Here is a 27,999-nt window from a genome sequence, read left to right on the forward strand (position 1 = left end):
ACTAAATAAAAGAGTTACCAGTTATAATTCGAAGGCCTCCAACTGCCATGTTGGAGAACTTACTGGAAGCCAGGCATGAGGGCAAGTGCTTTCCCGACTTCTCATTTTATCCTCACAACAAACATGGTATGAGGTAAGCACTGTTATTATCCACATTAGTCTCAGAGAGTTTAAAATAACCTGCCAAAATAATTAGTGAGAGGGGTCTGGGATTTGGGCTCCGTTTGTTCAAATCTATAGCCAAAGCACCTAACCACTACACTACTGTGGCAGTGAATAGGATAAAGCTGGAGTTTGGCAACTTGTGGCTGGATCCAAGACTTTAGACTCATGAGTGCTTGACTTTGGGGCCCAACATCCCAAGTTTGGGGTGTATAAGCTGGTAAGGAAGGGCCGAAGTGGCCTACCAGCCCAGAGGGAGCCCCGGAAATGGATTCTCAGGCACTTGCGATGACCTTAACTGTTGGAGATGACAATTACCACCTACAGAAGCTTCACATTCTGAGAAATGGGTATTAAAGTGAGGCTAAAGCCTGGGACACTCCCAGATTAGGAGTCAAATGGTCAGGATTATCTAGAAATCGTGTTTACTTGAGGGCCTTCTATAGCAGGTCACTGTTCTGGGACAGGTTAGAACTGGCAGTTTGGATTAGTGTAGGGGATGTGGACGCAAGAAAGTGACAAGACGGGGATTGATTTGATTGGTTGAGAAGACAGAGTTGCCCCAATTTACACTCACTTTAACTCTACCCTCCCCGCACCCTAGGGCTATACACGGGAATGATGAAAGAATCCCATTGCAGCGTCAACAGAAATGTCTTGCAAACTGGGAAATGCGGGGTGAAGGGGTGGCTGGGGCGGGCCAGTCGGTAATTTGCCTGAAGTCACACAGAGTTAGTGGGACTGAATCGTCCAGGTTCCCAAAGGGGATCTTTCACTTGTTAAAAAAAAATGTGCTTATACTTGCAATTTTTTACAACGAGCGTAAAATTACTTCTGTAATTTTATATGTACGTGTGTGTTTAAATAAAATCAGAAAGAAACCCGAGAAAGCCCCCACCCGCGCCACCCACCGTCCAAAGCCAGGCAGCGTCTGCCCCGCCCCATCCCGCAGGCTCCAGTCTGGAGACCCGCCCGCAGGGATCCGGCAAGACCCCGAGCGGCACGTGGGCGGGGCCCTGGGCGCCGAGTTGCGGAGCGTGCGCAGAAGGCGTCGGAGGCGCATGCTCCTTGGAGGTTCCGGCTCGGCGGTCCGGCGTCCGCGCCAGCCTCGGTGGCCAGCAAAGTCCAGGCTGGGCCTCGGGCATGGCGGCCAGCCTGTGGATGGGCGACGTGAGTGAGGGCGGCCGCCCGGGTCTGCGGAGCAGGAATCTTAGTGTCACGAGGGAGAAAGGGACTGAGGAGGAGGGTCCTCGGATCCCAAAAGGGTGGAAGTGAATGAGCAGGGGAGTTCTCTTAGGTGACTCCGAAGCGGGTCCCAGCATCTAGGTGAAGGGGCTGATTCGGAGGGGGAGGGGTCCTGGGTTCACGCCAGGGAAAGAGGGAGGGTCTTTGGGCGGATAGAATGAGAGGAATCCCAAGGATTGAAGAGCGCCCGTGGTTGTAGGACTGGAGGGATGGGGTTCCTAAATCCAAAGGGGAGACTTCCTCAAAGGAGTAAATTTGAAGGGAAGGAAGGCAGGGGACTGGGAACGCAGGCTTCAGACCACTCCGCAGACGAAAGCCTCTTCACCCCACCCCACTCCCGCCCGCAGCGAGCAGCCAACCCCGGGCTGAGGGGGAGGGGCTCCGGATGCGGGAATGAGGAGCCTGGATGCTGGCCTGAGCCGCTCTGCTCTTGTGTTTACGCAGCTGGAACCCTACATGGATGAGAACTTCATCTCCAGAGCCTTTGCCACCATGGGGGAGACCGTGATGAGCGTCAAAATTATCCGAAACCGCCTCACTGGGTATGTTCTCTCCTTCCGTCTGAGCCTCAGGTCTCCTCAGTAGATCGTGCTGCAAGTGTCATTCAGGAGAAGGTAAACATCGCAGAGAGTCGGGGCTTCTCACGCCTAATAATGTTATTGTAATGGTATAAGCATTTGGGGGCTTGTTAAGAGGACGTATAGCGTATTGCTGACTCGAGCCAGACTGGTTTTGAAAGCTGTCTGCTGTGTGACCTTGATCAAGTTATTTAACCTCTTCCTCTTCTTCACCTTGCCTATAAAAATGGAGATAATAAAAGTATCTACCTCATAGAGTTCTGGTGAGGATTAAGTGCTATTAATTCACATTCAACGTTTAGAACAGTGTCTGGCATATGGTATATGCTTGGTAAATATAAACAGATTATGATCTGCTAGGTAATAAGCACTTTAAAATCACAAAAACCTCTGAGCTAAGTACTGTTATTAGAGAAGCTTAACAACTGTCTTAAAGTTACACAGCTTTTAAATGAGAAGCCAGGACTGTAATTCAGCTCTGTTCTCAAAGCTCATGAGTGCCCTTAACTCTTATGTGAATAAGACACTACCTATGTGCTGCTGTTCTAGATTCCCTGGGTACATGGCTGAAACAAGCCAGACGTAGTCCCTCCTCTCGTGGAGTTTACTACATGCTAATGGGGGAATGAGGTAATAAATAAGTATACAAAACGAAATGCAGAAAATACTTTCAGATAGAAGTGCTCTATTGCCTCCAGTTTCTTCTTTCTTTCTTAGGAGCTTAGGTTTCCTTAGGGTTCTAGTTAGAAATAACAGGATTCCTTTATCAATTTGACAGTGTTTATTGAGCGTCTACTCTGTGCCAAGTACTAAAGCAGCTTGCTAAAATGTCGAATAGTTGAAAAATACAGGTGAGAGATACGAAGTGTGGCCAGGTCTTTGGCTGTTTGGTGAACAGGTACTTTGTGTATTCAGAACCCCGGTACCCAGGGACGGATTTTCTGACTGGTAGAGCATGCTGGCCTAAATGTTTTTCTTCTTGTTCCTGTAGACAGAAAACCCCGATAATCAGCTACTGGCATGAAAATACATTCTGTAATACTTTCTTCTTTTTAAAACAGTGATATAGGTTCTCACATTTTAATCTTTATTAAGAATTAGAATTATCCTTTCATACCATTGATTACTAAACTCTAGCTGATTTTTTATGGTGGCATTTACAGACACATTACATGTGCATTCTGTCTCATATGACAAAGACTTTGAAGTGGCGTATAAGAATGCTGTAAAATAAATAAACGTAAATTAAAAACCAGGAACTGAGAAAATACGGGAAAAAGATAAGACCCAAGAAAAAATAATATGCAGCAGAGCATAGTGCTTAAGAATATAGTGATTGGGGACTTCCCTGGTGGCGCAGTGGATAGGAATCCGCCTGCCAATGCAGGGGACATGGGTTGGATCCCTGGTCTGGGAAGATCCCACATGCCGCGGAGCAACTAAACCTGTGCGCCACAACTACTGAGCCCACATGCCTAGAGCCCGTGTTCCGCAACAAGACAAGCCCCCTCTCAACGCAACTAGAGAAAGCCAGTGTGCAACAACGAAGACCCAACACAGCCAAGAATAAATAAAATAAAAGCTTAAAAAAAAAAAGAAAAAAAAAAGAAAGGATATAGTGATTGGTTGCACAACAATGTGAATGTACTTAATACCACAGAACTGTATACTTAAAAATGGTTAAAATGGTACATTTTATGTTTTGTATACCCAACGACAATTTTTAAAATTCAACAAAGAAAAAAAAAGAATGCAGTCACATGTGGAGCAGCCACATCTCTCATCACTGGTGGGACTATAAAATGGTATGACCCCTGGGGACAAGCGTCTGGCAGTTTTCTTTTTTCTTTTTCTTTTTCTTTTTCTTTTTTCGGCCATGCTGCACGGCTTGCAGGATCTTAGTTCCCCAACCGGGGATTGAACCCAGGCCCTGGCAGTGAAAACATCGAGTCCTAACCACTGGACCACCAGGGAATTCCCTGGCAGTTTCTTAAATACACCTACCACCATATGGCACAACAAGTCTAGTCCTAGGTATTTTATATATATATATATATTTAAAATATCTATTTATTTATTTGGCTGCGCTGGGTCTTAGTTGCCGTGTGTGAGATCTTCATCGTGGCATGCGGGCTCTTTTTTTTTTTTCTTTCATTTCCCTGACCAGGGATTGAACCTGGGTCCCCTGCATTGGGAGTGGGGAATCTTAACCACTGGCCCACCGGGAAAGTCCCTAGTCCTAGGTATTTACCCAAGAGAAATGAAAACATGCGTCTACCAGAAAAAGGACTTGAAAAAGGATGTGCGTAGCACATTGGACAATGGCCCCAAACTGCAGTCCAGGTATCCATGAATAGGTAAGTAGGTAAATAAATACTGGTATATTCATACAATAAAATACCACTTAGCAATAAAAAGGGACAGACTGCTAATATAGTGACAACATGAATGAATCTTAAAAACATTATGCTAAATTAAAGAAGCCTTACTGCATTTACATAAAGTTCTAAAATACACAAAATTAATCTGGTGGAAATAACTCAGCATCTTGAAGAATTTGTGCATTTCACTGCATGTAAATTTAACCTTAAGAGGAAAAAACTAAACAATCATTGAACTCTAGTTAATAATAAGCATGTTAAAGTAATTGAGGGAAGTATACTAATATCTGCAACTTACTTTGAAATGTGTCAGAAAATAAGGATGATAAATGGGTAGGGGCATGGATGGATGGATAGTTATGTGATAAAGTAAGTATAATAAAATGTTAATTGTAGGTGGTGGGTATATATATAGGGTGTTTGCTATGCAATTCTTTCCATTTTTATATTTGGAATTCTTCAAAATAAAATGTTCTGAAAAGAATGTAGTCAGACTATCCTGAACTCAAATCCAGCCTTTGGCACATACCAGCTGTGTGTGGTTTAAGGCATATTGTATAATCCTAAATCTCAGTCTCCACATCTAAATAGGAGCAATGGTTTCATTCCCTCACAGAGTTATGTGAGGATTAGATGAGATGGTGCATGTGAAGTGGCTAGCACAGAGCTTGGACCATAGTGAGTGCTCAGTAATGCTCAACTCTTACTGGTGGTGGTCTTTACATCTGTGAGCCTTAAGATTCTAGCACACACAAGACAGAAGGCACAGAGTTGGCCCACCATTCTTCTAAGCGTCAACATTTATGGAGCTTATAGACTGTGTTCTGAGATCCTTGGGCTCAGGTACTGCCCTTTCCCATACCTTTTGGCTTGGTGTCCATAAGGTTATTTGAACTGAATATCATAGTTCCAGAAAAGTCTGGTTTATTTCACTGGTGATAGCTTTAAGGAGGCAGTTGAGGAAAATTAACTGTTTTCAGTATAAATCTCTTAGGAGGAAGGGATGTCAGAGGATCTAGCCACATCCTCCTACTTATGTCTCTTAGTGATGCTTTAAAAAATAGAACACCAGGAATCTCACAGACATCCCCCAATTAGGTAAGGTCCATGGATTTACTTTGTCCAAATAGATTTTAAGTTTCTAAAGAATAGGAACCATGTTCTTCAACTCTGTATCAGCCTGGCCGGTGGTAGGTGATCCAAAAAACCTTTTAAATTATGAAAAATTTAAAACAAATGTAGAAAGAAGAGTACAGTGAACTCTCATACAGCCACCCCCTAATTTCTTTTTTTTTTTTTTTTTTGTAAATTTGTTTATTTACTTTATTTTTGGCTGCCTTGGGTCTTCCTTGCTGCACGCTGGCTTTCTCTAGTTGCGGCGAGTGGGGGCTAATCTTCATTGTGGTGTGCGGGCTTCTCATTGCGGTGGCTTCTCTTGTTGCGGAGCACGGGCTCTAGGCGCGCAGTCTTCAGTAGCTGTGGCATGTGGGCTCCATAGTTGTGGTTCATGCGCTCTAGTTGTTGTGGCGCACGGGCTTACTCGCTCCGTGGCATGTGGGATCTTCCCGGACCAGGGCTCGAACCCATGTCCCGTGCATTGGCAGGCAAGTTCTTAACCACTGTGCAGGGAAGTCCCTCAACACCTAATTTCAAATATGTTGCCATATTTTTCTTACCTACCTCTCTATAAAGATAGATTTAGATAGGTAGATATTTTTTTTTGCTGAACCATATGAAAGTAAATTACAAGCATTATGACATATCACTGCTAAATTTTTTTTTTTTTTTTTTAACCATCAAAACAAGTACTGACCTTTATTGAGGTGTCAGGGTGCAGTAACACCATGAAGGAGCAGAGCCTGAGGCCTTGAAGAACACAGAGGCAGCATTTAAGGGTCTCAGACAAGCCTGGGTCTCCCGGCGAGGAGAAAGGCAGCCTGTGATCGGGTGCTCACAAGGGCTTCAGGAAGTTCCTATATTTGTCCAGGAAAGAGGCAGACAGTATCCAGCTGTTGCCGAAGTTCCTGCACAGCCTCGTGCTGCTGTTGCTGCTCCCCCACCATCTGCTGCCTGTAATAGTTGATGTAGAAGTTCACCCAGTCATTCACCACAGTCACCATGGCTTCTTCAGGGACAGCAGGATCAGAGAAGACCTGCTGATTTAGCAGAATGTTAAATTCCTTTATTCCTGTAGCAATGAGATCCTTATTGGTTTGAAGAAGGGCCATCTGCCTACTAGGTGTTGGGTACCGGGGATAGAATAGGAGTAAAATATAGGCCCTGGCCTCACAGCAAAGAAGCCACCCGAGGCCCAGAAAGGGACACTGAGTTGCCCAAAGCCACACAGCTGAAAATTCTGTGGTGGTACCGGGTCTCAAAATGATTCCCTAGGGACGCCCTCTTCCCTTCTCCCCATAACTGTAAGTCGTGGGTCACAGCAAAGCAGGTACTTTCAGGGCTTGGCGGGCCAGAGGGCTCCTGCGGCCCCAGACAAGATGCTGAAAGAACCAGGACCGGGGACCAGCCCCGAGGGGTCGAGGGGGGTTGAGGCGGGGCCGGGAGGTCGGAAAGGAACCATCTGGTTCCTGGGCTGGCTGGAGGAGTACCCGGAGGCAGGAGCTGCTGCTAAATATTTGAATATACATTGCCAATAACTGGACATTCTGTTACATACCAACAATGCTCATATCACACTAACAAAATTAATGATTCCCTAATACCACATAATGGCCAGTCTACATTTAAATTTTTATGATTGTCCCCAGAATACCTTTATAGCTCTTTTTTTGTTTTTTAATGAATTAGAATCCAGTCAGAGATCAGATCCTGTATTGCATTTAGTTCTTTTGTCTCTTTTTAATGTAGAAAAGCCCACTTCTTTCTTTTCTCAGAACATTGACTTTTTAAAGACATAAGATTGCCTTACATAAGGTTCTACTACATTCTGGATTCTGGTCCTGCATTCTGGATTTGTTTGTTTCCTTGTGGTGGTGTTTTACTGGTTCTGTTCCTAATATTTCCTATAAACTGGACGTTAGATCTAAAGCTTTGATTGGATTGTGTAGTAAACATTAATAGTATGGGCTCTGATTAGAAAAGGATTTTTTCCTCCCTTCAGGCCCAGACTCAGTCTCTCATCTGGGTATCACATCTTTAACCATTCCCTTTTTCTGTTTTCTTTCCAGAATCCCAGCTGGCTACTGCTTTGTAGAATTCGCAGATTTGGCCACAGCTGAGAAGTGTTTGCATAAAATCAACGGGAAACCCCTTCCAGGAGCCACACCTGTAAGGACACTGAGATAATGATGATGTTGCCATTTTTATTGTTATTGATAACTCATTTATTGAATCCCAACTGTATATTTTATTTAATCCTGTAACAACCCTAAACAGTAGGCATTGTTATCTTTGACAGACCAGGAAACTGAATCACAGGGAAATGGAATAACTTGCCCAAGGCAACACAGGTAGTAAGTGGCAGAGCCAGGATGCAAACTGAAGATTGGTTGCCTCTAAAATCCATTCCCTTTCCACTCTGCACCGCTGCCTCCATAACGGAAGACTTGAAACTCTAGACCTCTTGCTTGAGAAAGTAGAACAGGCTGGCAGCAGTGAGGACACGTTTCAAGAGAGTTACATTCTGCTCTTCCCACAGTTACTTAGCTTACAGCTGCACCACGCTGGCACACCTGGGCTCATAGAACCATGGAGCTGGCAGTGCCCTTAGCGGTCATCCGTGCAACCCCCTCCTTTTATACAGGAGAAAAAGCTGAGGCTTAGAGAGGGGGAGATATTTTGGCCAAGGTAATTTATTTCAGTTTTTTTCAAATATTGTTTGACTCTTGAAACACCTTTCTCTGTTTTAGTTTGTTTGTTTTTAAATTTCCAGGCAAAACGTTTTAAACTGAACTATGCCACTTATGGGAAACAGCCAGATAACAGGTAAGTACAGAGTAGCCACAAGGCAGCTTCAAGTCCCAGGAAATATCTGGATAGAGACAAGATGTGTCACTGTGCCGGTCACTCCCACAGAGGAGGATGGGGAGCCGAGTTTGGCCCCGCTTTGCCTCCCTCCTAAGGTCGATCCCCTCCCATCCCTATTGGTGGACGCTTCCAGTTTGCTTCCTGTCAAGGCCCATGTCTTCTCTATATTTGGTCCCTCCCCTAGTCCCATGACTGCCCACAGTATTGACATTTTATTCAGTAAGAATCGACCTGTTGTAGCAACATAAATTGATTGAGCATTCCAAATTGCTGTCTGAAAGCTTTAAAACAATGTATCAAAAGCTTTAGATAGAGTTGTACCCTTTGAACCTGTAATTCTGCTTTTCAGAGTTTATTCATTGATGTGTGTAAAGGTTAGCCTTGAAAGTGTTCATTGATAGCATATGATATCACAGTAGAATCTAAAAAAAGGATACAAATGAACTTATTTACAAACAGAAGTAGAGCCATAGACTTAGAAAGCTAACTTATGGTTCCCAGGGGATAAGGGGAGGGAGGGATAAATTGGGAGATTGGGATTGACATATACACACTACTATTTATAGATAGATAACTAATAAAAACCTACTGTATAGCATAGGGAACTCAATACTCTGTAATGGCCTATATAGGGAAAGAACCTAAAAAAAGCGTGGATATATGTATATGTATAACTGATTCACTTCGCTGTACACCAGAAACTAGCACAACATTGTAAATCAACTATACTCCATTAAAAATTTTAAAAGAAAGTATTCATTGAAATGTTACATATAATGGGCAAAATTGGGAGAAAACCCAAGTAATCTAATAATAGGGAAGGGGTTTAAATTACAATATGTTCATTATTTGGAATGCTGTGTATCTATTAATGTGTCATGTTATAGCAGAATACTCATATGTTAAGATGTTGGTGAGATGCTAAAAGTGAAAAAAATGCTAGAAACAAAACGAGTCGTATCCAATTTTTGTAAAATCAGAAGAAGAAGCCAAAGAAAAAAGACAAAAGTATATATCAAAGTGTTCTTAGTGATTACCTTTGAGTGGTTGGGTTATTGGTAATTTTATTTTTCTTTTTCCTTTTGTGTATTCTGACTTTAACTTGAAATAAAATAATAATGAGTTTGCTTTTTTTTTTCGTAAAGAATTGTTCTAGAACAGGGGTTGGCAAACTGTGGCCTAATTTTGTTATTACCTGCAAGCTAAAGATGGTTTTTACTTTTTTTTTTTTTTTTGGCTGTGCCGTGCGGCTTGTGGGATCCTAGTTCCCCAACCAGGGATTGAACCTGGGCCCTCGGCAGTGAGAGCGTGGAGTCCTAACCACTGGACCACCAGGGAATTCCCTTTACAGATTTACTTATGTATGCGTGCATGCCATGCCACGTGGCACGCGGGATCTTAGTTCCCTGACCAGGGATCGAACCCATGCCCCTCTGTGGTGGAAGCATGGAGTCTTAAGCACTGGACCACCAGGGAAGTCCCCCCTTTGCATTTTTAAAGCGTTGTGAAACAGACAAAGAAAGAGCAATAGAGACCAGAGGTGTCCCCAAAGAGCCTAAAATATTTACTATATGGCCTTCATACAAAAAGTTTGCTGACCCCTGTCCTAAAAGTTCAGGGATTTCATGTTAGCACATCTTTAGGAGAGAAGGTTCAGTTCTCATTTTCCCTCTGCCTGTCACCATTTGAATTGAAAATACGCGGTGAATACAGAATCTCTAGTTTTATCTTTTGAGCACCTCTGACGTGTGCCCCCGTCTGCACTCATGTAATGCTTGAAGCCAGACAGGCGTTATACAGTGGGTGAGCGACTTGGGGCAGGCGACTCCTTCCGTAACTCTTCTGCCAGGACTGCCAAATGAAACAGATTAGGACCTGGTCAAGGACCCATCAGATGTGTTGTTTCCTAAGGCGGCCCAGAAAAGATTTACCTAGAATGGGCCAAAAGAGCTCATCAGAACAAAAGTTTTGGTCTTTGTCTCTGAATTTTGTTCTCTCTTCTCAGCCCCGAGTACTCCCTCTTTGTGGGGGACCTGACCCCAGATGTGGATGATGGCATGCTGTATGAATTCTTCGTCAAAGTCTACCCCTCCTGTCGGGGAGGCAAGGTGGTTTTGGACCAGACAGGAGTGTCTAAGTAAGGCCTTCGTTTTATTGATGCCTACCCTGTTGGTTGCAGCATTTATCTCATAGATGGAGGTGTGGTCACGAGGCCATGTTGCATTGTGGTTAAGAGCACAGGCTCTGGAGCTAAACTGCCTGGTGTGAATCCCAGCCTCAGTACTGCCCAGGGATTATGCAGCAGACAAGTTACTGAACCTCTGACCCTGTTTCCTCATCTGTGAAATGGGACTGATTAATAGTTTCTGCATCTCTCATGGGGTGGTTTAAGGATTGAATGATGTAATATAAATGAATCAATAGGAAATGCTTTATAGGTGTTTCTTCTTTTATTTATTATTGTTACTTTAAAAGTGGAAAGACCTCAGGAAAGGTTTATATGTATATATATTCTTTTTCATATGCTTTTCCATTACGGTTTATTACAAGATATTTATATAGTTTCCTGTGCTGTACATTAGGACCTTGTTTATCTATTTTATATATAGTAGTTTGTATCTACTAATCTCAAACTCCCAATTTTTCCCTCCCCCACCCCCTTTCACCTTTGGTAACCATAAGTTTGTTTTCTGTGTTTGTGAGTCTGTTTCTGTTTTGTAAATAAGCTCATCTGTATCATATTTTAGATTCCACATATAAGTGAGATCATACGATATTTGTCAGGAAAAGTTCTTTCTTGATCTGAGTAGTAGTTATGAGCTTGGGCTTTGAATTTGAATCCTGCTTCTACTATGACTTTGGGCAAGCTATTAAACCTCTCGGAACTTTGGTTCTGTCTTCAGTAGGATGTGGATACTCCCTTCATCAAGTTGTTGGACAGTTTAATGAGATAACCCTGGGAAAATGCTCAGCACAATGCCTGGGAAATAATAAATGGTCATTAAATGTTAGTTATCATTCATTTACCCCCCAAGTGGAATATGAGTTCAGGAGAGCAGGAACCTCGTCTGCTTGTGACTGCTGAGTCCCAGTGCCTCGTGTAATACCTAGCATACTCGGTAAATATTTGCTGAATGACCTTCTATGACTGTTACTACTGCTGCTACTACCATAATGATAACAATAATACTTTCAAGTAGATTGGGAGGTAAGCTACTATTTGGGAAGAAGCCCTATCAGGACAGTATGGAAGAGACTGATGAACTGAAAGTGGGAATTCTGCAGATCTTGGGATCCTCCAGTGCTTGAATCTCGCGTGGCTCTGTGGCACCCCTCTGCTCATGGGGCTCTCAGCCCTGCGCATGTGGTTTGATGGATTCTCTCCCTTCTCAGCCCCTTTTCCATTCTTAGGCTTTACCTCCATCACATTTGTGATCTAAATAGTGTGTGTTTTTCTTCTGCAGGGGCTATGGTTTTGTGAAATTCACAGATGAGCTGGAACAGAAGCGAGCCCTGACAGAGTGCCAGGGAGCAGTTGGACTGGGGTCTAAACCAGTGCGTCTGAGTGTGGCAATCCCTAAAGCGTGAGTCCCGCGCTGGTGTGGGGGCCAGGGAGGGCTTCTGGACTGACCCCCACCCACACACGCCTCGTCTGTTGTTGATAATCAGGGCGTCCACGTGCTGAATGGGAGGCTGCCAGGAGATTCAGTTCAGGCCACAATTAATGAGTGCCTGATATTTGCCAGGCTGGGTGCTAGAGATGAGCTAGCATAACCCTGCCCCTCCAGAAGCTCATAGCTGGAGAGAGAGCTATGACTGGGGGAGGCAGATGCATTCAGACGTCGCTGGTAGCGATACTGGAAGAGCAGTTTGGGTCTGCAAACTTAATGTCCCTGCTCTTTGCCCAGTATTGCTGCTGTTAAAAATTTATCCATACAGGGGCTTCCCTGGTGGCGCAGTGGTTGAGAATCTGCCTGCCAATGCAGGGGACATGGGTTCGAGCCCTGGTCTGGGAAGATACCACATGCCGCGGAGCAACTAGGCCCATGAGCCACAACTACTGAGCCTGCGCGTCTGGAGCCTGTGCTCCGCAACAGGAGAGGCCGCGATAGTGAGAGGCCCGCGCACAGCGATGAAGAGTGGCCCCCGCTCGCTGGAACTAGAGAAAGCCCTCGCACAGAAACGAAGACCCAACACAGCCATAAATAAATAAATTAATTAATTAATTAAAAAAAATTTATCCATGCAGTTTATAAGAATTGAGCAGAAAGAAGAAAGTTACACTTTTTAGCCAATTTTAGCCTTTTTTATATCAATGAAACCTACAGACCTCTTATGAGTGTCCCTTGCTATGGGAGTGGCTAAGAATTCATGATATAGGGAATTCCCACAAGCTGCATGGTGCAGCCAAAAAAAAAAAAATTAATGATACAAACACAAGAGAATATGTACATCACTATTATACCTGTCACTCTGTGCAGAAAACCCTTCTTTCCTTACAACTCCAAGCAGGTTTTTTACTCCGATGTAAGACAGTTTTTCTCTGCATAGAATCTTCCATCCTTTGGCTCAAGCAATGGTTCTCAACTAAGGGTCATTGGAACACCTGAAGACAAATTTGGTTATCACAACTGGGAGAGAGGTGCTGCTGGCATCTAATGAGTACAGGCCAGGGATGCTACTAAACATCCTACAGTGCACAGGACAGCCCCTGTGACAAAGAACAATCTGCCCCCGCCATCCAAATGTCAATTTTGCCAAGGCTGAGAAACTCCGTGTTAAAAGTAGAAAAGTGGCTGCACTCTTAGGGCAGAACTTCCAAATGGCCATGTTTTTTAAAGCAGCAAAAGATTTGGAGGCTCTTTGTGGTTTAACAGTGTTTAATACATGGAAGATCAGCTTGAGCGAGTCCCATCCTCCAAATATTATTTGTTTTGAGCCATATTTTTTAAAATATTTATTTATTTATTTATTGACTGCATCAGGTCTTAGTTGCAGCACACGGGATCTCTAGTTGTGGCATGCAGGCTCAGTAGTTGCGGCATGTGAGCTCTGTATTTGTGGCACACAGGCTCAGTAGTTGCGGTGTGCGGGCTTAGTTGCCCTGCGGCATGTGGGATCCTAGTGCCCCAACCAGGGATCGAACTGGCCTCCCCTGCATTGCAAGACCAGTTCTTAACCAGTGGACCACCAGGGAAGTCCCTGAGCTCTATTGTATATATAAAAACATTAAAGAAAATATTTAAAAGAAAGGAATGTTCTCATTACTCTAAAATTACTGCTTATAATTTCTGGGTTCCTTTCCAGGCTTCTCCATTAGCTTCTGTGATGTATAAATATAGATACAGATGTAGATATAAATGCACACACGCTACATATATTTGGGTCAATTTACATGTGGTAGATTCATTTCTTTATTCATTTTTTTTAAAATATTTTATTTATTTATTTATTCATTCATTTGGCTGCGTCTAATCTTAGTTGCGGCACATGGGCTCTTCATTGCGGCACGCAGGCTTCACTCTAGTTGTGGCCCATGGGCTCCCGAGCATGCGGGCTCAGTAGTTGCAGCACACAGGCTCTAGAGCGCAAGGGCTTAGTTGCCTTGTGGCATGTGGGATCTTAGTTCCCCGACCAGGGATCAAATCCGCATCCCCTGCATTGGATGGTGGATTCTTAACCACTGGACCACCAGGGAAGTCTCTCTTTATTCATTTTTAAATTACAATAACAATGCTCACTCTTTTTCTTCCCCAGTTTACTCATTATACACACTTTGCCATTGAGTTGCACAGTCGTCGTCATTGTACTATTTTTAATAGCTGCAAGATATTGTTTTGATTGTATATTCTGTCTAGCAGTTCCTCTGATGTTTACTATTTTGGTTGTTTCTGCTGTGTCACCATTTATTCAGTCAGCCATAACGAGTCCCTACAACTGCAGCCCCGCCCTAGACTTTGAAGTTGTAGCTATAAACAAGAGAAACAAAGTCCCTTCTGCAGGGAGGTTATGTTCTGTTACATCTGTTTCTTCACTGAACATTGTCAGTATTTGATGCCTGCCTGTGGGGAGGGGCCCTCAAGCACTGGGAATTGAAGGTGATAAGAGTTCCCTTTGACAGTTAGCCTGTAAGAGCTGAGTGTGGAGAAACAGAAGAGAAGTATGCAGACCCAGGCCAGAGAGACTGTACCTCCAGTGACCTGAACATGTCAGAAGGGAGGTGGACTCCTTGGACACATGGCCAGGGTGGGGGGTGGCACGGAGGCAAACGTTAGCAGTTTCCAGCCTGGCAGTGGGCAGGGAGAGGGAATCTGTGCCGTCGAACTTCATCGAGCCACTCCATCAGGAGGTGATGCTAAGGCAGTCACATGTGGTCTAACTGAGCTGAGTCGTTCTCACCAAGCAGACATTAAACTCACAGGGAACTTGGGAAGAGCTCATCACACGTGGTTTTTTAAGTTTTTGAAAGCAGTGGATCCTTTGCAGGTTTGACATTCTGTCTTTGGTTAGCAGTGGCTGGGATAGCCGTGGAATCAGAGAAGAAAGCTTTCTGCTGACCCTGGGCCTCAGCCCTGATTGGTGAATGCAGGAAGTGGGGGACGGGCAAGGGGTCTTGAGTCTGTCAGGGCAGGAGCTGTATGTAGTGGTGTGGTGGTAGGAGTGTGAGCCTTGGAGTTAAATTTGGCTTCATTTCTCTGTGTAGTCTTGGGTAAATCACTTAACTTTTCAGAGGCTCAGTGTTCTCATCTGTAAAATGGGAATAATAAATAATAGCTCTATCACAGAGCTTTGCAGGACTTAAAATAGGAGACTATGTATGAAAAATAATGGGCACAGGGACGTCCCTGGTGGTCCAATGGTAAAGAATCCCCCTTACAATGCAGGGGACACAGGTTCGATCCCTGGTCAGGGAACTAAGATCCCACATGCCACGGGGCAACTAAGCCCGTGCGCCACAACTACTGAGCTCATGTGCAGCAACTAGAGCCCGCGTGCAACAAACTACAGAGTCCACGCGCTCTGCAACCCGCGCACCACAACTTCAGAGCCCATGTGCCCTGGAACCTGTGCGCCACAACTAGAGAAGAGAAAACCCACACACCACAACTAGAGAGAAGCCCACGCACCACAACAAAGAGCCCGCGCGCCGCAATGGAAGATCCTGCATGCCTCAACGAAGATCCCATGTGCCGCAACTAAGACCCAACACAGCCAAAAATAAATTAATAAATCTTTAAAAAAAAATAATGGATATATATATTAGCCCACGTGCCTAGGTGCTGACAACATTAAAAAAAAAAAAAATAATGGGCACGAATCTCCAGTACCTACTCCATAAATGGTAGCTTTGACTACAGTTCCAGGCTACTTAAACGCTTCTCTTGTGTTTTTGTGGAGAAAAGGTGATAAGATATTTTGTAATTTAAAATGCTTCTTGGATCATTATAAATCCAGATCCTCCAGGCCATGTTCGCTTGAGCCTTTGTGGCTGGCAGAAAAACAACCCTCCAAGATCTTGAGAAGGGGAAAAGTCAGTACTAACAAGGTTTGACAAGAGAGACAAACCTAACCATTGAAAACTGCCATTTTTGTTTGTTTGTTTTTGGCCGTGCTGCGTAGCCCACGGGATTCCAGTTCCCCGACCAGGGATCGAACCCAGGCCCTTGGCAGTGAAAGTGTGCAGTCCCAGCCACTCGACCACCAGGGAATTCCCGAAAGTTCCTATCTTTAAAGCTGGGCTCTGGGACCAGACTGCCTGGGTTTGAATCTATTATTCGCTGTGTGACTTTGGACAAATGATGTAACCTCTCTGTACCTCAGTTTTCTCATCTGTAAAATAGGAATAATGGTATATTTAACTGCATAGCACTATTGTGGGGATTAAATGAGTTAATCTGCGTAGAACACTCAGAACAGTCCCTGGTCACATAGTGTTATGGAAATGTTTGCTTATTTGTTTATTTCTTTCTTCATTTAAGGAGCCGTGTGAAGCCAGTGGAATATAGTCAAATGTACAGTTACAGCTACAACCAGTATTACCAGCAGTACCAGAACTACTATGCCCAGTGGGGCTATGACCAGAACACAGGCAGCTACAGCTACAGTTATCCCCAGTATGGCTATACCCAGAGCACCATGCAGGTAACCGTGATTTGGCCGGTCTGGCCCTCTTGGGTTACATCATCCTGTAGAGACTTGGGTGATTCTCCAGGATGGGATGGGTAAGGACGGGAGCTTGGGCTTCAGAAAAAAACAGAAGGAAAGATGAAGCAGCTTAGTTCCTCTTATTAAAAATAAACCATCCTAGTCATGGGCCAGGATTTCACCATGCTTCTCACCCACCTCTCTGGTCTCTTGACAGACATATGAAGAAGTCGGAGATGATGCATTGGAAGGTAAGAAAGGAGTCCCTTCACTCAGTGGGTAAGATGTGAGTATTACCCGAGGGGGTAGTGCAGATCTCAAAGCACCCTGGGGAGCAACTGACAGGGGAGGGAGCCCTGACAGGATATAGGTCTGTAGCAAAGACACCATTGCCTTATATTTGTTTCACAGTTTGTAAAATTCATTTTTTTCATTTCATGTTTTAATTTTTTCCCATATATCTTTAAATTACATGTTTTTCTCACTTTCAAGTAATAGTTATTGAAAGTTTGAAAAATACAGTAAAGTGTTCTGAAGAAACTGAAAATCACCCCCAATTTTGCTACATAGTAATAGCCATTATTACTTTTTTTAATTAAAAGTTTATTATGATTTTTACTGAATTTAAAGAAGAAAAAAGAAAGGAAATCGAGAGGAATTGCTAACCTTCAGACAAATGTTTTTTTCAAATGAGATATTCATACTTCTTAAAGGAGTCTCTAAGGTTTGAAAAATTATAAAAAACAAGATTTTTTTTCAACATGTTTCTGAACAGATGTTAGGTTTAAGGTTTAAAGAAGTAAAATAACAGTTGTCATACAATCAGACATTGATTTCTAAGTAAGTAAAACTTTATGTAAGATAGATTTTAAACTTTGAGTCTTTTTCTAAGTCTGTTTTAAGAATTATTCTTTAAGAGAAGGTCAGGGGCTTCCCTGGTGGCGCAATGGTTAAGAATCCGCCTGCCAGTGCAGGGGACGCGGGTTCGAGCCCTAGTCCAAGAAGATCCCACATGCCACGGAGTAACTAAGCCCGTGCGCCACAACTGCTGAGCCTGCGCTCTAGAGCCCGCGAGCCACAACTACTGAAGCCCGTGCGCCACAACTACTGAGCCTGCGCTCTAGAGCCCGTGAGCCACAACTACTGAAGTCTGCGTGTCACAACTACAGAAGCCTGTGTGCCTAGAGCCCGTGCTCCGCAGCAAGAGAAGCCACTGCAGTGAGAAGCCCACACACTGCAAAGAGTAGCCCCTGCTCGCCACAACTAGAGAAGGCCCGCGCACAGCAACACAGACCCAACACAGCCAAAAATAATAAATAAATTAAATAAATAAATTTATAAAAAAAAAAAAAAGAGAGAAGGTCATAGGGAAAGTGATCTGTAAGCAAAATATCCTTTAGAGGAAACATCTGCAGGCAAAAAACAAACTTGTCTACTTCGTAGCATTTTTTTTCAAATTTAATTTTTATTTTCAAATTGGGAGGTAAGCTTATTTAAATATTAATGGGAAAATTGCTAAGAGGAACAAGAGCGCAATTATATATTTAGAGGGATTCATACAAATGATTAAACTGTTGACCAGCAGAAGAAACATCTTCTATTGGATAAAGCAAATCTGTTAGTGGGAGGGGCAGCTATTATCATATTAATATCTATTGGGAGAAATGCCATATAATTCATTAAAATGTTTTTAAAAACTATACCTATAGGAATATTGTATATACTTCATAGCATTTTAAAACACTTTCACTTATGTGCTGTCATCTAATTCTGGCAGCAGTGACCCTAGGGGTGGGCTGGGCAGGACATTGAGCTCCAGTTGACTGATGGGGAGCTGGCGATCCTTGCTGTCTTCTCAGGGTCACACAGTGAGTTAGAAGCAAGGTTGAACCTGGGGTCCCTGTCTTTCTATCCTCAGTCTCTCACCGTTTCCTGCAGGAAGCATTGCATTACCTCCTTTTTAAAGAAATTATCCTGATTGTAATATTTGTGTATAACTCCTTAGAATTTTTCTATTTCTTTCTCATCCATTAATAGTATAATAATAGCCAACATATTTTGTGCCAGGCACTGCTGCCTGTCAACTCTTTGATGAGTAGGTACTGTTATAAACCCCATTCTACAGAAAAGAAAACTGAAGCTTAGATAGTTAATAATAGCTAACAGGTTGTACTATATGCAGGGCATTGTTCTAAGCACTTTACATGTATTAACTCATTTGACCTTCACTAGGGCTTTGAGGTAAGTACCACAGTTATCTTGATTTTACAGAAGAGAAAACAGGTAGAGAAGTTAAATTACTTGTTCAGGGTCAGCATAGTTGCAACATGGTAGCAAGAGGTGTTACTGTCTTGGAACCCCTGCAGTCTTGCCCCAGACTTCATGCTCTTTACCACAGAGTTATAATGCCTCCCTTTTTTTTTCTTGGCCACCTCGCATGGCTTGTGGGATCTTACTTCCCCCACCAGGTGTTGAACCCGTACCTTTGGCAGTGAAAGCGTGGAGTCCTAACCACTGGACCACTAGGGAATTCCCTAACACCTCCCATTTCAACCTAATAGCCACACAGTGATGGGGCACCGCAGGGATTGTCATCCTTCATCTATCCCTTGGCTCAACAGGCCATCCTCCAGGCCCAGTCTTCAGAGTGAGGAAGGGTGCTTTATTGTACGTGTGTCCATAGAGTTCAGCACACCCAAATGCCTGCCCTTGGGGACTCTCTGGTGGTCCAGTGGTTAGGACTCGGGGCTTTCACTGCCATGGCCTGGGTTCTGTCCCTGGTCAGGGAACTAAGACCCAGCAAGCCATGTGGCACGGCCAAAAAAACCCCAAACAAACAGACAAATGAAAAACAACAAGAAAACAAATGCCTGCCCTTGATGGAGCCCTTTGCTAGTCTGTTCCCATATGCTGATACCTCCACTGAGTGGAGTGACTAGAGTTTCCATATGGAGCTGCTGTACGTGCTCAAAGCTTCAACTCATAATTTAGATTAAAATTACAAGAGAAATATCCCTCTGGTGGAACGGGCACAGTACTTATGTGAAAAGATTCACCACTGACTTGTTGATTCAGCACTCACTGGTTGATTCTTAAGAGTAGCTGAGAAAACTGGAAACAATTTACAAAAGAAGGGACTTCCCTGGTGGCACAGTGGTTAAGAATCCGCCTGCCAATGCAGGGGACACGGGTTCAAGCCCTGGTCCGGGAAGATCCCACATGCCACGGAGCAGCTAAGCCTGTGCGCCACAACTACTGAAGCCCGCATGCCTGGAACATGTGCTGTGCAACAAGAGAAGCCACTGCAATGAGAAGCCTGCGCACCGCAACGAAGAGTAGTCCGCGCTCGCCTCAACTAGAGAAAGTCTGCTCGCAGCAATGAAGACCCAATGCAGCCAAAAATAAATAAATATATAAAAAAGCGGAAAAAATATACAAAAGAAGCACAAATGGCGTATAAACCACAAGAAAAAAGAATCTAAACATACATTATTTGTGTCAGTCAAGGTTCTCCAGAGAAACAGAGCCAATAGGATATACGTATTTATAATCTGTAAGGTGGGCCAGCAAGCTGGAAACTCAGACAGAATTTCTGTATTACTGCCTAGAGGTAGAATTCCTTCTTTGGGAAACCTTGAGTTTAAGGCCTTAAGGCCTTTAATTGATTGGCTAAGGCCCACCCATGTTATTGAGAGTAATCTTTACTCAAAGTCAGTTGATTTGTTGATGTTAATCACATCTACAAAATATCTTCATCTAGACTGGGCACCAGTAACCTAAGCAAGTTGACACATAAAATGTAACCATCACACTGCTAATACTAGTAATCAAATACAAATTAAAATATACTATGTTTCCGTAAAGAATTCTTACAATGTTCATATCCATTGAATCAATTTTACCTGAAAGATTTTATCCCAAAATGATATCAATACAGATAAATATCTAATAATAGGGGATTTGTTAAACAAATACAGTAAGGTTTTTGTTTGTTTTAATAAATGTATTTATTTTTGGCTGCATTGGGTCTTAGTTGCTGCACGTGGGCTTTCTCTAGTTGCAGAGAGAGGGGACTACTCTTGGTTGCGGTGTGCGGGCTTCTCATTGCAGTGGCTTCTTGTTGCAGAGCACGGGCTCTAGGTGCGCGGGCTTCAGTAGTTGTGGCACGCGGGCTCTAGAGCACAGGCTCAGTAGTTGTGGCACACAGGCTTAGTTGCTCCGCGGCATGTGGGATCTTCCTGGACCAGGGCTCGAAGCCGTGTCCCCTGCGTTGGCAGGCGGATTCTTAACCACTGCACCAACAGGGAAGTCCGGTAAGGTTTTTCTTAAGATTTTTTGTTTGTTTTATTAAATTATGTCTTTCTCTAAGAATATTGACATAGGAAAATGTTCTCAATGGAAAAAGTCCTGAAATAGGATATACAGGAAGATCCCAGTTAGGGTTTTTTGTTTTTTATTTTGGGGGATATAATTCACATAACATAAAATTCACCCTTTTAAAGTGTTCAATTCAGTAGTTTTTAGAATAGTCAAAAAGTCTTGCAGCCATTACCACTAATTCCAGAAGAAACCCTGTGAAACCACTAGCAGTCACTCTCCAGTATCCTGTCCCTGGCAACCACTCATCTACTTTGGATTTACCAATCATGGACATTTTAAATAAATGGAATCATGTATGATGTGTGGTCCTTTGTGAATGGCTTCTTTCACTTAACTTCTTTCACTTAGTGTTTTCAAGATTCATCTATGTTGTAGCATGTCATTCGTTTCTTTTTATGGTTGAATAATATTCCATTGTATGGATATCCATTTTGTTGATGGACATTTGGATTGTTTCCACTTTTGGTATTATGAATAATGCTGCTATGAACATGCGTGTATAAGTTTTTGTGTGGATATAGAAAAGTCTTCAGTACTCTTGGGTATATACCTAGGAGCGCATTGCTGGATCATGTAGTAAACTCTTTTTAACCATTTGAGAAATGGCCAAACTTTTCCAAAAGGGCTTGGAGCCTTTCCATTCCCAGTAGCATATGAGGATTCCGGTTTCTTCACATCCTCACCAACAGTCATTATTTTTCATTTTAGCTATCTTAGTGGCTTTGAAGTGGTATCTCATTGTGGTTAGATTTGCACTTCTCTTACGGCTAATGATGTTGAGCATACTTTTGTGTGTTTATCGGCCATGTGTATATCTTTTTTTGAGAAATGTCTATTCAAGTCTTTTGCCCATTTTTAAATTGGGTTGTCTTTTTGTTGAGTTGTAAAAATTCTTTCTATTTTATTCTAGTAGCCTTTATCTTTGAAGATTGTTTAGGCTATTTTGGGTGCCTTGCATTTCCATACAAATTTTATGATCAGCTTGTCAATTTCTGCAAAAAAAAAAGGCAGTTGCGATTTTGATAGGGATTGCATTGAATCTATAGATCACTTTGGAGAGTATTGCCATCTTAACAATACAGATCTTCCTCGACTTAAGTTAACATTAAGTCAAAAATGCATTTAATACACCTAACCTACCGAACGTCATAGTTTAGCCTAGCTTAAACAGGCTCAGAACACTTAACATTAACCTACAATTGGGCAAAATCATCTAACACAAACCCTGTTTTATGATAAACTGTTGATTTTCTCAATTTATTGAATACTGTAATCCTAGTGAAAAACAGAACAGTTTCAGTGTATTACTTGTTTACCCTCATGATCATGTGACTGCTGCTGCCCAGCGTCACCAGAATATTGTACTACATATCGCTAGCCCGGGAAAAGATCAAAATTCAGTTTCTACTGAATGTGTGTCACTTTTTTACCATCGTAAAGTTGAAAAATCATGAGTTAAACCATCATTAAGTCGAGGGCCATCTGTATTTGTCTTCCAGTCGAAGTACGTGGGATTTCTTTATTAAGGTCTTTAATTTCTCCAGTTAATTTTAAAATGTTTTAATGAATGGGTGTGCACATTTTATTTTTAAAATTCATTTATTTATGGCCACACCCTAGGCATGCAGAACTTCCCCAACCAGGGATCGAACTCATGCCCCCTGCTTTGGAAGCACGGAGTCTTAACCACCCGGGAAGGCCTGGGTGTGTGCATTTTAAACCAACAATACTAAAAGGAAAATATAAAATGTTATCAGTCATAGGAACTGAGGATTCTTTTAAACTTTTTGAATTGTGAAATATAGGTACATGGAAAGGTAGATAAAACATGTATAGTTTGATACGTAATGATGAAATGCCCATGAAACCTTCATTCAGGTCAAGTGGAAACATTGCCAACATTCCCCCAGTCACAACCCCCAACCCCGCTAAGGAAAACTACTTACTGTATTGGCTTTTGTAGGGACAAAACTTCTTCTCTTTATAGTTTTATCACATACATATGCATTCCTAAACAGCAGGGTTTGGTTTTGCCTGTTTTTGTACTTCAATGCTGTTGTACTGTATGTACTGTCTTGCTTCTTTCATTCAATACTCAGCATTTTATTTGTGAGACTCATCCAAGTTGGATGCAGCTGAGGTTCATTTTCAATGCTAGGTAATATTCCCTCCTAAGAATAGTTTACTTGTTAGGGGTTTTAAAAAAAGAGAAAACTATTACGTATTTTGTCATGATTCCTGGTGAACAAATACCACTATTGCAATCAAGAAAGACAAGTTTAAAAATACAGGACTTGGTGTTTCAGCTCCTGTATTTGACCATAGCTCTTTCATTAGACATTCATTGTTCTTGATTATTTTGTTGATCAGATTTTCCAAACCCAAATTGAAAAACAGGACCACACCAGAAAATCCGGGGCATGTGACAGCTAGAGATATGTGTAGTGTTTAATAAATGTGGAGTAACAGCTGCCATTATTTGAGTTCTAATTACATGTGTTACATTCTCCGAGTACAGTTGACCCTTGATCAGCTCACAGTTAGGGGCGCCTACCAACGTCACAGTCAAAAATCCACATGTAACCTAGTCAGCCCTCCCTATCCTCTGTTACTCCACGTCTTCAGATTCAACCAACTGTGGATTGTGTAGTACTGTAGCATTTACTCTTGAAAAAATCCACATACAAGTGGACCCACGTGGTTCACACTCATGCTGTTCAAGTATGAACTGTGCATTACCCTGTTTTCATCGTCATAGAAACCCTGCAATGCAGTGCTGTCAGCCCACGTGAGGAAGAAGGGTACTGAGTCTCTTGTGGCTGCTGAGTGCTTCTCCCCTCTGCGCCCCCTGAACCCATCCTTGCTTCTCTTCCAGACCCCATGCCACAGCTGGATGTGACTGAGGCCAACAAGGAGTTCATGGAGCAGAGCGAGGAGCTGTATGATGCGCTGATGGACTGTCACTGGCAGCCCCTGGACACGGTGTCTTCCGAGATCCCTGCCGTGATGTAGCCAGGACGAGGCACAAGCCACAGTGGACTCCGGGAGGGAGCTAAGAGACTCCTTTTTTAAAAAAAGATTACTTCAAGAACTTTTACCTTTTTTGAAATGTTTGGTAAGATTTTAGTCATCAACTGTTTCCCGAAATTATGACTATTTCCTGGGATACTGCTGCCTTCATTTGAGCCATTTGAGTTTGAAAATGAAGGGACCAGTTAGAAGAGGGTTGAATGAGGTTCCCATTTTCTTTGAACAATAATCATGTATCCAGGTAGGGTTGTCTACACTCCTGGAGATAAGGATTAACCACCAAAGTTAACAGTTACTAAACCAACTTCTTAAGTGACAGGCACATTAATCCTTAAGGTTCTCTTGAGGTCAGAGTGCATGGATTGCCTGCTGGAATGGTGCCAAATGATGGGCAATTATCTGCTTTCAGGTATTCCCTTCCCCCAACAAACCTGCTTCCAGTCTGGTGGCTAGGGAGAGTTCATTATTCAGACTGGGAGGAAGTGGCCCATTGAGAGGTGTTGGGGCCAGCTTAATCTAGACCAAAAGGCATGGATTGTTTTAGGTACAAGCCTGTGCCATCTATGTGCCAAGCCCGCCTGTTAGTAGGTATTAATCCATTTATATATAGGAACCGGTAATTCAGAAAGATAACCTGACCATGAGATCAACCGTCACCAAACCAGATCTTGATGCTAGCCTTACACATCTCTGTACTTATTTTCCAAATAAATTAGGAGATCCCATTTGACTTACCACAAGGACCCTCCTGAAAAGCCTTACCTATAGCTTTGTGCTAGGAAACTGGGGGGGTGTGTGGAGTATACTGCCTTCAAAGATCATTAAGTACCAGTCCTGCACTCAGCCTGAATTCTCACTCAGCAAGAGTAATATAATTGCAATTATAGAACTGGTCGTTTTGTTCCTTTCTGAGATCAACCTTTTCTTCAGAAATTAGACTATAATTCATTCTGGGTCTTACGGGAGTATTTAAATAGGGAGTAACCAACAATTTGAGGGACATCAAGAAAATTGACAAAAACATACATCCAGGAATCTTTTTTTTTTAAAGATTTATTGATTGCTATGTTGGGTCTTCAGTTTCTGTGCTAGGGCTTTCTCTAGTTGCGGCAAGCGGGGGCCACTCTTCATCGCAGTGCACAGGCCTCTCACTATCGCGGCCTCTCTCGCTGCGGAGCACAGGCTCCAGATGCGCAGGCTCAGTAGTTGTGGCCCACGGGCCCAGCTGCTCCGCGGCATGTGGGATCCTCCCAGACCAGGGCTCGAACCCGTGTCCCCTGCATTAGCAGGCAGATTCTCAACCACTGCGCCACCAGGGAAGCCCTAGGAATCTTTTATTGGTCACTTGTATGCCAGGTACCAGCATCAGAAAAAAAGGTGTTTCCACCTAAAAGAGCCCCTTGTCTCTTCATTTGCCTCTTCCTGTAGTGTTTCTCTCCTGAAAAAGAAGTGTACGCCAGTGTGTTAATAATGCCCCAATTAATCAATGCCACCCAGGTTTTCCTAAGGGCTGGTCTCAGTCCCATATCCGCATTTATCATCCATAGATGTCCACTCAGATTAGGTTTCATCCTGGACCAGTCACAGCCTGAAAAAATACCTTGAGCTAGAATAGAACCACTCTCCCAGGAGAGGGGTGGGTAAGACTCCAAGGTTACCAAAACCAATGAGCATGAGCTCAAGCCATTATTGCATTCACAGTAGTCAGCCCTTGCTGTAAAGACACAGGGCTGTCCCTTCTGCCACATTCTACTCTGAAGGTGTGTTCTTGGCATTTAGCATAGGCAAATCTAGCAGACCAGTTCACACTGTAAACATTTATTTTTTGTCCTCCGGTTATGAAAAGCCAACAAATACAGCACACAAGGCCAGATGTAAATGATATATTAAAAAGAGAAGACTTTTACACACAGACTTGAGTAGCCTTATTATCTATTGGCTACACTGCTTAGGGTGATGACAGTGAAATACTAATGGAAGCTGCAAGAAAGTTGTGAGAAAGCTTCTGGCATTCAACTCACCCAACTCTGTAGATCCACAATCACAGAAGACGACAGCTTTACTGGTAACAGATCTTAGGAGGGGAAAAAAAGAACACTCGATCAGGAGGCAAGAAAGCTATGGATAAATCCCTCCCAAATACAGAAATATTAGTCAGCAATCACTATACCAACTGCCCAGAGTTTCACATACAGCCTCCCTTTAAGCCTAAGATTATCCCATTTTACAGGGGAGGAGGCAACAAGTTCCAAGAGAATTCAACCTTGTTTGAAACTAGCCCGCATGCTATATAAGCAGACACCATGAGCACAGCTTCAGTACTACTATTCCTCCTTTTACGACCACCAAGACCAGGGTTCAGATCTGATGGGAAAGGGAACCGGAGGGTCAGGCTGTCTTCAACATCCAACTTTACCTTATTCTAAAGCATGGCTCCAGCAACAAGCTGGTATTTTCAGATACTTCAGTATCAGGCACTGCCAGTAAAACCTGGGGGCAACATGCAGAAAAAAAGTGTGGAAGCTCTAAACCAAAAAGTTGATCCATACACGGAAGTTGACTTTTTTGATGGAAACACATGGACTCAGGTGGAAGGCTTCCAGCCCAGGTCCTGAGATACTATAGGAAAGGCGAGTGGCAGCTGCAGGTATTATGCTGACCTGCGCTGTCAAAGTCTCTCCAAGTTGCTCTTGCATGCAGTTGGAGATCCCATGGCCACAACAAGCCATAGCCCTTGGAAACATGCTGTACTGACCCACTAGGTAGCTCCCAAATTACGTCTCTACAGAAAACCTACCAGGTCCTGAGGCTGCTGTGTTCCATCACTGTCATGACCCCAGTCTTCACTCACCAGAAAGGTCAACTTCAGTCATCCTGGAATCTTCAATCTGGCACAGCTAAAAGGAGAACACAATTGTCCTGAATGATCTTAATTGTTCCCTTCATTTGGTCTTCAGAACTACGGTTTTTGACTAGCCTTTGGTCCTAAGTACTGATGCCATAAGCTTTTCAGGGCAATGACCCAAAGCATGACCAAGATCTGCACCACCTGCCACGGGATTTTGCCGGTACAGATATCTAACCCACCCCCATCTACCCCTCCATGCTGGTTCTTGGCCTCTGCAAGCTACTTCTCAAAAGCCTTATTCTGGTAACTCTGTATGCAAGACCCCATCAGTGGAACATTTCTGCTGGCCTCTGGAAATGTGTCAATTCTAATAAAGGTCTCTGGCTATACCTGAGAAATGGCAGGTACAATGGGAACTGTCTTTTCCTGAAATGTTGCAGATCAGTTACAGCAAACAGAACAGCGACCGTCAAGGAAAACTGTCACTCTAGGCTCCTTTTTGACCACAGCAGCTATGTGGAAGCAGCTACAGCTTCGATAAGGGCCACAGGGTAATCCAGATCACAGGGCAGGCCCAACACTGTGCAGCCCTCAGACTCACCTAAATCCTGTGCATCAGGACTTACCACCAATTCATCTACTGGGACACTCTGGAGACTAAAAAAGGAGAACAGACATCCTATAGGTCCCAATCACCACTTTGTTTTACTATGTGCCAGTGTTTTGTCTCGTTTATCTTCACTGGACCATTTTATCATCCCCATTTTTTATAAGATTTAGACTAATTAAGTTACTTGCCGAAAGTTGTCTATCAATGGAAAAAGCGACAAACCTGGGATTCAAAATAATATCTGAATGACTAAAGCCCGTCCTCCAGAAAACCTTGTCCTTATGCCCACCATGGTGACTTCCTTAACATGTGCTGTGCAGCCAGATAATTTAGATGAAGGCACGGAAGTCACTTGCCCAAGATCACCGAGCAGCTAGCTGTCACAGGCATAATCAAGGTCTGGCTGACCCCATCACGTGGTCTCCCCCCAAATTAAGCCACTTCAGTCCCAGAACTGCCGTGCACCCGGCCGCCTGCCCGCGTTACTCACCCGTCACACCGGAGCACAAGGCCCTGCGGGCCGAGGCGGGAGCAGGGCGCGGCCCTCACAGGGTCCGGCTCCTTTCACTGCGCATGCGGCCAACGTGACCTTCCGGACCTCGGTCCGACCAGGTCGGCAGGCCAGGGTCCTCCACA

At 43.4% G+C, this 27,999-nt stretch overlaps 2 protein-coding genes, 1 long non-coding RNA gene and 4 other non-coding genes across 9 annotated transcripts; 1 reads left to right on the forward strand and 6 right to left on the reverse strand.

Moving 5' to 3' along the window:
* Positions 1–1,222: 1,222 nt before the first annotated feature.
* Positions 1,223–25,301, forward strand: TRNAU1AP (tRNA selenocysteine 1 associated protein 1). Its single transcript, XM_059916859.1, has 9 exons — positions 1,223–1,332; positions 1,852–1,949; positions 7,552–7,651; positions 8,256–8,308; positions 10,356–10,487; positions 11,815–11,934; positions 16,330–16,492; positions 16,713–16,746; positions 23,751–25,301. The coding sequence occupies exons 1-9, from the start codon at positions 1,306–1,308 to the stop codon at positions 23,885–23,887; spliced, it is 864 nt and encodes a 287-aa protein (XP_059772842.1). The 5' UTR covers positions 1,223–1,305; the 3' UTR covers positions 23,888–25,301.
* On the reverse strand, positions 6,340–6,594 carry LOC132348615 (alpha-hemoglobin-stabilizing protein-like). The gene has a single exon (XM_059896305.1). The coding sequence runs from the start codon at positions 6,592–6,594 to the stop codon at positions 6,340–6,342; it is 255 nt and encodes an 84-aa protein (XP_059752288.1).
* On the reverse strand, positions 24,940–27,999 carry LOC132362419 (uncharacterized). 3 transcript variants are annotated; one of them, XR_009502371.1, is made up of 6 exons: positions 27,854–27,999; positions 27,355–27,410; positions 26,703–26,802; positions 26,322–26,395; positions 25,927–25,979; positions 24,940–25,343 (listed from the first exon to the last, which is right to left on the reverse strand). It is a non-coding gene; the product is annotated as an uncharacterized LOC132362419 (long non-coding RNA). The 3 variants fall into 3 exon arrangements; XR_009502368.1 differs by lacking the exon at positions 27,355–27,410; XR_009502370.1 differs by lacking the exons at positions 26,322–26,395; positions 27,355–27,410.
* LOC132355017 (small nucleolar RNA SNORD99) lies at positions 25,414–25,487 on the reverse strand. The gene has a single exon (XR_009499506.1). It is a non-coding gene; the product is annotated as a small nucleolar RNA SNORD99 (small nucleolar RNA).
* LOC132354907 (small nucleolar RNA SNORA61) lies at positions 26,168–26,294 on the reverse strand. Its single transcript, XR_009499461.1, has one exon. It is a non-coding gene; the product is annotated as a small nucleolar RNA SNORA61 (small nucleolar RNA).
* On the reverse strand, positions 26,523–26,653 carry LOC132354883 (small nucleolar RNA SNORA44). The gene has a single exon (XR_009499445.1). It is a non-coding gene; the product is annotated as a small nucleolar RNA SNORA44 (small nucleolar RNA).
* LOC132354796 (small nucleolar RNA SNORA16B/SNORA16A family) lies at positions 27,168–27,302 on the reverse strand. The gene has a single exon (XR_009499414.1). It is a non-coding gene; the product is annotated as a small nucleolar RNA SNORA16B/SNORA16A family (small nucleolar RNA).

The sequence above is a fragment of the Balaenoptera ricei genome, chromosome 1 (assembly GCF_028023285.1).
Source record: "Balaenoptera ricei isolate mBalRic1 chromosome 1, mBalRic1.hap2, whole genome shotgun sequence".
NCBI classification, from domain to species: Eukaryota; Metazoa; Chordata; class Mammalia; order Artiodactyla; family Balaenopteridae; genus Balaenoptera; species Balaenoptera ricei.

What these genes read in the sequence shown, in the direction of transcription:
- TRNAU1AP (XM_059916859.1), top strand. Translation starts at nt 1,306, where the DNA reads ATGGCGGCCAGCCTGTGGATGGGCGAC. An exon ending in ATCCGAAACCGCCTCACTGG is followed by an intron (nt 1,950 to 7,551) that starts GTATGTTCTCTC and finishes TTTTCTTTCCAG; the next exon opens with AATCCCAGCTGGCTACTGCT. An exon ending in GACCAGACAGGAGTGTCTAA is followed by an intron (nt 10,488 to 11,814) that starts GTAAGGCCTTCG and finishes TTTCTTCTGCAG; the next exon opens with GGGCTATGGTTTTGTGAAAT.
- LOC132348615 (XM_059896305.1), bottom strand. Translation starts at nt 6,594, where the DNA reads ATGGCCCTTCTTCAAACCAATAAGGATCTCATTGCTACAGGAATAAAG.